Here is an 8,795-nt window from a genome sequence, read left to right as displayed (position 1 = left end):
TACTTATATAGAGTTTTAGACATTTTCAAAATTTTGGAGATTTTTAAACTTGTATCTCTTTATTTTTCTTTCTATTTTAACATAACTATTAAATGAAAAAGAATTCAGAAATAACTATTAAATGAAAAAGAATTCATAAATATTCAAAAAATCTCTATTTTAGATACTCTTAAACGTCGTCAAGAGTGCCCTCGGGGGTGTATTCGAGATTGAAATTAACCTGTGGGTACCTGCCTTAATGCGTGGGGTTCCTGGCTTGGTAACGGGGGTTGATTTCTATACGACTATACCAAATGTGGATTTGGAGTGGGGCGGATGGTAGTTCTTGCCCCTAATCTGACCCCATATATATATATATATATATATATATATATCACATTTTTTTAAATTATAGTGATGGATACGAACGAGAATATCACCATTTCACGAAAACATGAGAATGCCCGTATCATATGAGATAGTATACATTTTGTTAATCACATGTGATACTATATTAGAGAGGTGGACGACTTTTGTCACAACCTAGGTCGCAACCAAGTCGTCTGCATATCTCTAGCTTTAATTTAAAAAAATATATACTCATTAATCACATGTAATTGACTACATTAAAAACTGTTCTATAGTAAATGAATAAAAAAATAACTACTTACTCATATGTGGTTGATTATAGTAAAATGATGTTCTCTAGGAAAAACATAAAAAAGTTCACCATATTTCATTATAAACTATTACACATAATCACCAACTATTCCTTAGTAAATGAAGGAAAAAAAAAATACCATAACCATTTTTCATGAAAAATGTAAGAAAATCTTTATCATTCACAAATGAATGTAAACACACGTAAACAAAAATAAGCGAACATAAACGAGCATTTACAAATATAATTGAATGAACGACACTGTTGTTTGTGTTAAACGATGTAAAATCATGTTCATGTTCGCTCATTTATTAAGTAAACGAATTCCCTAGTGAACGATGTCTTGAACATTCGGTTTGGTTACAACCCTAATTAAAGGAATGATTGGGTGAGAAATGAAAATGATCAATGATGTATGATTTAATGCAACAAAATTGGCCATAATATATAAGATACATCATACATGTTATAATGAAACATTTGTCGACAAATTAAAAGGAATCATCATGGTACAACGAAAAATGTACCATCAGAAAGTTAAAAGGGACAAAAGGATAAGCAATTATAATTACATGGGAAGTGGTATACTACGAGTAGCATATGTACCCTTATCAACTAATATCATGTCTTTTAAGTAATAATGGCCCAAATATACAAATCAAAAGTCAGAAATTTGGGAGCACCTTTCAAAAGACGACGTTTGAACATGAATACATGTTTATTTGCCTGCATCGATCATGCAATCATTCCACCTGCGACGTATATAACAACCTAACAACAATTATTATAAACCCGTAACCAAATTTATCATCTAAAAGGTTCATTAAACTCATTTCAGAAAACCGAAGGATTGACCCATTGGTATACTTAGGTTACCCGTAGATCCCAACCTTCATGAAGGTTTAGAGTTCAAAAGTCACCTAGGATGAGCAATGTGTGTAAGAGGTCCTAGATTGACTCACATGCTTATTTGGAAAGTAATTTAATAGTGTTTTACATAATTTCACATGGTAGCAGAGTCAAGGTCTACCACTTTAGGGAGTTGACACTCTCAGACAATATGTGTCAATCCAATCTCCGTTGGAAGGGGCATATGTTAGGGCCTGTTTTTTTTTTTTTTTTCTTTCAAATTACCTCTTAATACCCCTCAAGTTTGATTCGTTCAAACGTTTGAATATTAAGAACGTTTGTTTTATTTCTAAAATAAGAGCTTAAAAGTTCTAAATGTCCTCTGAAATTTTAAGTGGTAAACGTATCTCTTAATCTTAATCCGTCATCTATCAAATGGTTCATATTTTGAGGGATGGAAGAGATTTGTTAGCAAAAATTATTTATCTTTTTTTCAATAGTTTGATCGATTTAGATTTCAGATTTCGGACGTAGAAACAAACAATCTTCATGATCAAGATTTCAGAATCCAGGATCACTTCTTATAAATCAAAAGTGAAATCGGACTTCATCACCTTTTAAAAAATAAACGCTACCTTAGAGTCACACAAAGTCGTTTAGGTATATAACCTTAAATGAGTTTTTAATTAAATTCATGACCTTAAGTTATCATTTAAGGTTATATGCCTGAATATCTCCTCATGAGGGCTAGATTTGGACCATGTCTCTTCCATATATGTTGGAGCATTCCTTTTTCTTTTAAAGGACTATTTTAAATAGTACATAATCTAATGGGATTCTATAATTTGACAGCATGTGTACGTTCTGTTGCATATAAATATTACATACTTCAAAACTTGCTTTTAGGACACGAGAAATCACATTTGATGATTAAAATGTTTGCCATAATGGTAACGTTGAATTCATAAGAAGTACTTGCCTGGAAATTGTTTCACGCAACGGTATGTCAAGCATACTCTGATCCTCAGGTTGACATAGATGCAGATTGGTAGGGCTATGAGCTTGGATGACACCAGAGTTACACGCTTCGAACCCGTTATTCTCATCAAAGTTAGTTGCATATGTTCTTGCCTCATAAATCTATTAGACATAAATATTATTTTTCTTGCATAACTGTATTGATTAAAATTCTAGATTCATAAGGAAAGAAATCAAGATTTGTGTCCACTTAAAGGCATTCATAAATGTTGATTACCTTCTTGTAGAGTTCGATGTTTTCTTGATGTATCAAATTCCCCTATACAAAGGGAAAACCCCCATTCTTTTTAGTTTCTAATAAATTAAATCCTAGAAAAAAAAAGATACAATTAATGATCCAATTTTGGTAATCATTTCAAGATATTATAGGTTTTATAAATTTTGTTTGTAAAAGGGCGGTTTAGGTATTTGATTACTAATTAAAAGACGTATTTATTTACGTGTCAAAGTCAAGCATAGAATTTTTATATGGGCTTTTAGGATGCTCACCGTACTTCGACATCCTAACGAAGGAATTAAAGGGAATTTAAGAGGCTGTTTGACAATTGCTGAATGGTTTGGTACAGAAGGATTAAGTGATTAAAATGATTAAGATGTTCTCATGATATAATGCAAAATGAAATATAATTGTTTGGCAATTGTATACAATAAAATTAGGGTTCTTAATAGTTAAGAGAGATTCATGATACAAAATCATTCAGAGGCTTTTGGAACCATTAAGAGAGAGACTTTTTTCTTGCCAAACAAGATTCACCTCTTAACGCGATTCAGAGGTTGTCTCTTAATGAAATTATTAAGAGGTAAACAAACAACCCCTAAGTTTATAAGGTTAAAAACTGTGCATCTTATATAATGATGTTATAATAAGTTGTTAGAATGAAGTTAGATGACCTAACAAGCTCTATCGACAAAGTTGGAAAAAAAATTGTCCATTTTTTTATAGGCCACATATTTTTTAAAATTCCTCCTATTCTTTCTATAGATCTTGTTAAGACATTTTTCAGAATTGTTTTATACATAAAGTAATTGGACGATTTACTTATTATGTTTGATTAGATCGTCCGACTCCATTGATAGAGCTTTTCAGGTCGTCTAACTTAGTAGTAACAACTCATTTTAACACATTTTATAAGACGATCAATTGTTGGTACTAAAAGTTATATCGAGTACTCCATTAAGACGACCAAAAACTGTTTGAACATCCTAAAAAAGCCCATTTTATTGTAGGGTTAGATGACATTTGAGGGGAAAAGAGGGTAAGAACAAAGACCTTTCTGGTGAGTTCTTGTATCTCATTTGTTAGACTCTCTTCCTGCATGCAAAACCATTAGAAATATATATAATACATGTTCAGGTTTAGGTAACACAAGTGTTATAGAAAAGCAAATCGAATTGCTCGATGTGTTGTTTAAGATTTTTTTAAAGGTTCGTTTGATTCGTTTCAGAAATGAAAATAAGAACGAGAATGTGGATGGAAATGTTGAAGAATGGAAATGAAAACGGGTTTCAATTTCCAAAATTTGTCGAGAAATGTAATTCTTGCCCATTATTTTAGGGATATTGAACAACCACATTCCCATTTTAGCCCGAGTTTATGTAAAGGCGTAAATATGTAAAGCGTATTTTGAAACTAATTACCTTCTTCATGCGAATAACTTGTAGGCTTAATGACAACTGGTTTTCCAGTTTTTGCAGGTCTTCAAGTCCCAAACCACAGAGTTCTTCTCCCATCAGTTGCCTAATCTTAACGCAAGCACGCGTGCAGTTAGTTAAGCATCACGAATTGTACACAGTATCCCCGCGTGCAAGATTGGTTTCCTTGTTTTAATGTACGTAGAGGATTTTCGTTCTTTTAGTCCAGTTTAATCGGCTATTGATTATGTACATAGGCGCATAATCATTTACGGACCCGATACAAACTTAAAAAATAGTTTTTATGTGTTGTTTCACATGTTTTAAATAATGTGTATGTTATACATTGTTGTTTCATATCTCAAACGTTCCTGACTGCTTTGTGTGCGGAGAAAAACAAAATTTAACAGTCTCATATATGAAGCAACACTGTATTTTCACATGTGTCGTGAAAACTGATTGTAAGTTTGTACGAGTTATTGGGTTTGTCAAAAGAAAGGAACTTGTATTTAGGAAGTAATTAATCAACTTAGTAAGACTTACCGATGAGTTTCATGCAGGTTCTGCAACTGTTGCTTCAATAATCCTGCCTCCATTTGCCAAAGCTAGCAATCGCGCCATTGAATCATAGGTTGATCAATTGTATGGGTAAAACAAAAAAATGATGAGCATACTTAACAACAAATGCTACGTTCAACATACATACATATATACATACATACATACATACATACATACATACATACATACATACATACATATATATATATATATATATATATATAAATAAATGCAGATTCATATAAGAACAATAACCAAATAAGAAAATAAGAGAACTCGTCTAATCACATGTGATTTTACATTAGAATCACATGTGATTTTATACTAAAATCATTAAAATCACATGTAATTCACGGGCACATCGCCCGTACATGTGATTTTGCACGTGATTTGACCGTTTTCATGTTCTTTGGTTATTGTTCTTGTTTAAACCCTTCTTCTCTGGATAGAAATAACTCTTTTTGAAGTTAATGTACATATATATTTTGTGGTCATATATTATTTAGTTTCCCATTTCACATCGTCCCCTTTGCCCTTGGATTTCAGTTACCATCAAGTGCATAATGAGGATATTAAGTTTTCAAGATCTCTCTCTCTCTCTCTCTCTCTCTATATATATATATATATATATATTTATTGAATATATTTGTTCTTATAATATTTGTGATTCCTAATTCTCCATGAAAATGCTTCAGAAGCAAGACAAACAAACTACCATTCAATGGAACTATATGTCTAGATAATGAGAACTTCCCAGTCACAAGATTCTCTGCATTTTCACCTGTACCTTTTACAATCCTATGAACATTCTTCGCAAAGTGTCAATAATCGACGGATTGAAGCTTGTTTCCTTGGCTGACACGGTATATATGCATATCGTGTAGGATAAGTATGCAATTCATGTTTATAAATTAACGTCATCGTGTAAAACGTAGTTAGATCTTCTTGGTCCTAGGTTAGATTATGTATTAGTATACCTGTTCTAAATGTGTTAGAATGTTTTGTTTGTTGTTTGATTGTTGTTGCTTACTAACTCGTTTCCGACTTTTAGCACCACCTTTCATATTTTCACGTTCTTTTTAATTTCTTTTCCTTCTCCGCGACATTTTTAGCCTTTCTTTTGCACATTTTGCACATGTTGGGGTCTTTGCGGAAATAGTTGTTTTAACCTCTAAATTTGATCTCAGGTCTATGTACATCCCACCCACAGACCCCAACTCTGGGCGGTGGGACTTACATATTGCATTGGTTTGGTTTATTGTGTCAAATGTAGTCATACGAGTGCTAAGATCGTACCATACTCAGCAGTATTTAACTATGCATGAGACACTTTTATAGGTATATATGTAGTACATTTTTAAAAGATCAGCAATGCAAAGCACCGATAAAATCAGAGAACTTCATACAAGTAAAAGGCAATTAGGAATCAAAAACCACCATCAAATTTGTATGTCATTTTAATCTCGTAGTCATAGCCAAGGAAACTATTAAATGCTTGTATACCGTGGATCATTCACTTGCATCTTGGTTTAGATATTTTTAATATTCTATATATAATGAATATATTGGGGTTAATTAGTTCAAGAAAGCCAAGAACTTTTCTGTAGAAGGCACATGGTGCTGCAAAGATCAGAGACCAAATATACACAAGACCTTAAGATCATATAATTCCATTGAAAAATAGTTCGTTTTTCTTGTCCCGGATGGATTTCATGGATGTATGTGTGTGTGTGCGTGTGCGTGTGTGTGTATATATATATATGTATATATCATGTGGTGTTTATTAAGCGCGCTTTAATTGCTTTTAGCTATTATTGTATACGGAGATTTGGTGCGATGGGGGCTCCGAAGGGTGGTATATATATATCCTTTTTTTCAGTTATCCAAGATTAGGGTTTTCTCTTCATTCATCTTCAACAAGTAATTAGCAGATACATAAACCCCTTTTCTCCGTTGCTGATTCAATTAAACATTCACCCTTTTCTCACTCGTTTACAGATCGATCGAAGTAGCAAGAGAGGCATTGTACATACCTTGACATCTGACATCGGATTCACCAGTTGATTGATTTCTTCTTTTGATCTATTGTAGCGTTGAACCACTGATTTCATGCTGAATTATTAGAAAAAGTGAAACACCTTCTTAATTAATTAGCAAAAGACAGTCCTTTTACATGATCATATATGCAAATTTAACCATCGATAACAACATCAATTATACATATACACACACACACACACACATACATATGTATGTATGTATGTATGTGCACGTGAATTACACAGAGTAATGTTTTACAAAGAAAAAACAAAGAGTAAAATGCTTAATCTGATGTTAATTAAAGAAACTAAAACCTGGTGCTTGAGAATTCATAGAGCTTATTGGTGCTGGAGAAGATGATGACTCCAACATCAGCATCACATAAGATGGCTAACTCTTTGGCTTTCTTCAATAAGCCATTTCTTCTCTTGGAGAAGGTCACTTGCCTACTGGTTGAGTTGTCAATCCTCCTGATTGCGATCTTCCCTCTTCCCATCTCCCAATTTCTTGCTTTTTTGGCTTAGGTTTCTTGATGTTTAAGAGAGAGAGAGAGAGAGAGATGGGGTTTAGATCTTAATGACTGGTTAAGCAAAGGTCTAAAAGCTACTTAAAGGCAAAAACACAAAAAAACTGTAATGAAGTGGGAAAGAAGATCATTTGCTGGAATTTATTCATGAGATCAATTTATTCATTTAAAAAAATTGATAAAGATTCTTTTTTTCTTGTTTTTAAATTTAATTTTTTATTTATAAATTCGGTTATTATCAACTCAGTGTGTGACACAACCTTAAAAATGCCACAAATATATGCTTAAAGTATGTATATTCATTTACTAATATTCCATTCTTCACGAATGTATTTAGCAACTTTTTCTATTGTATTATATATAAGATAGCTATGAGCAATAGTTTAAATTAAATTACTATCAATTATTGTCCGACTCGTTTCGAGATAAATATCTATATTTATTTTTGTCTTAAAATATACGTTTAGTTCATGCTTACCCTTAAAGTAATGCATAAATATTTAAAAGTTAATAAGATAGATAAATTAATAGAGAGTAAGGGGCCGTTTACTAAACATTTATCTGGTAAGTACTTAACGAAAAAATTCAATACTATCATTTACTTACTAGGTAAGATTTTAGGCAACAAAAACGGTATTCTATGCAACAATCTAGCCGGAAAAAGTTGACCGTGGTAAGAGTTATTGTCCTCACTTACTGGGTAAGACTCTCGGTTTTTGCCTTACTCTTACCGGGTAAGATTCTTGATCATTGCCATATTCATCAGGTAATATAATATAACTTGGTAAGCGTTTACCCGAGTAAGCATTTGAAGAGGATATTAATATGAAGAAAGAGAGAGTATGTATGAAATGATGTCTTTTCCAATTTCTATGTGATTTGATGTTGCTTTTCGTAACTTTTTGACTTTCTAAGTGAATCTTCATTCGTAGGAGGGTGTAAATAACAACTCCTTATTCATGTTTAAAATCGTGTATTTTTCAATCATACATACTTTAATTTTCTATTTCTATATTATTTTGAGATGTTTCAGATTTTTGAATTATAAATATATTCTAAATGTTATTAAATGAAATACCTAATCACTTGGGTCGTTGATCTCATCTTTCTTGGGTTTGAATTCCTACATGTATTACCTAGTCATTGTGGCTATGGAAATTCACAAACGATTACTCCAAATAATTTATGATCGTCCAAGAGATTAGTCGATACACGTAAAATTACCTGAATACTTATGGTTATTAAAAACAAATAAATACAAAAAAGTAAATCAATATACAAAATTTCACATAAAATTTCGATAAAGAATTGTTAGTTACCTTGTGAAACCTAATATCATCATATGGTTGGCTGACACGTGGGGACTTGGGATAAGAGTCTTGGATTTACTGTTCCTAAAGTGGAAATTATAATAATACACATTAAACCATAAAAGTCGCATTTTCATTGCCTTTTTAACTTGCAATGACCTTTGTTTTATTATTTTCTTTTTGTTTTATAAAAACAAAA

At 32.0% G+C, this 8,795-nt stretch overlaps 1 protein-coding gene across 1 annotated transcript; it reads right to left on the bottom strand.

Moving 5' to 3' along the window:
- Positions 1–1,129: 1,129 nt before the first annotated feature.
- LOC112513223 (MADS-box transcription factor 23-like) lies at positions 1,130–7,267 on the bottom strand. The gene is made up of 8 exons (XM_025119424.1): positions 7,075–7,267; positions 6,754–6,832; positions 4,703–4,764; positions 4,166–4,265; positions 3,798–3,839; positions 2,745–2,786; positions 2,469–2,629; positions 1,130–1,392 (listed from the first exon to the last, which is right to left on the bottom strand). The coding sequence occupies exons 1-8, from the start codon at positions 7,254–7,256 to the stop codon at positions 1,359–1,361; spliced, it is 702 nt and encodes a 233-aa protein (XP_024975192.1). The 5' UTR covers positions 7,257–7,267; the 3' UTR covers positions 1,130–1,358.
- Positions 7,268–8,795: the final 1,528 nt, after the last annotated feature.

Source organism: Cynara cardunculus (assembly GCF_001531365.2).
Source record: "Cynara cardunculus var. scolymus isolate 2C chromosome LG 5, CcrdV1, whole genome shotgun sequence".
Taxonomy (NCBI): Eukaryota; Viridiplantae; Streptophyta; class Magnoliopsida; order Asterales; family Asteraceae; genus Cynara; species Cynara cardunculus.
Note: the sequence above shows the minus strand (reverse complement) of the source record. Positions and strands in the feature narration are given on the sequence as shown.

Excerpts from the sequence above, each read along its gene's own strand:
- LOC112513223 (XM_025119424.1), bottom strand. The coding sequence starts at position 7,256 with ATGGGAAGAGGGAAGATCGCAATCAGGAGGATTGACAACTCAACCAGT. Across the intron at positions 6,833-7,074 it reads TATGAATTCTCAAGCACCAG|CATGAAATCAGTGGTTCAAC; the intron begins GTTTTAGTTTCT and ends CTAATAATTCAG. Across the intron at positions 2,630-2,744 it reads ACATCGAACTCTACAAGAAG|ATTTATGAGGCAAGAACATA; the intron begins GTAATCAACATT and ends TATGTCTAATAG.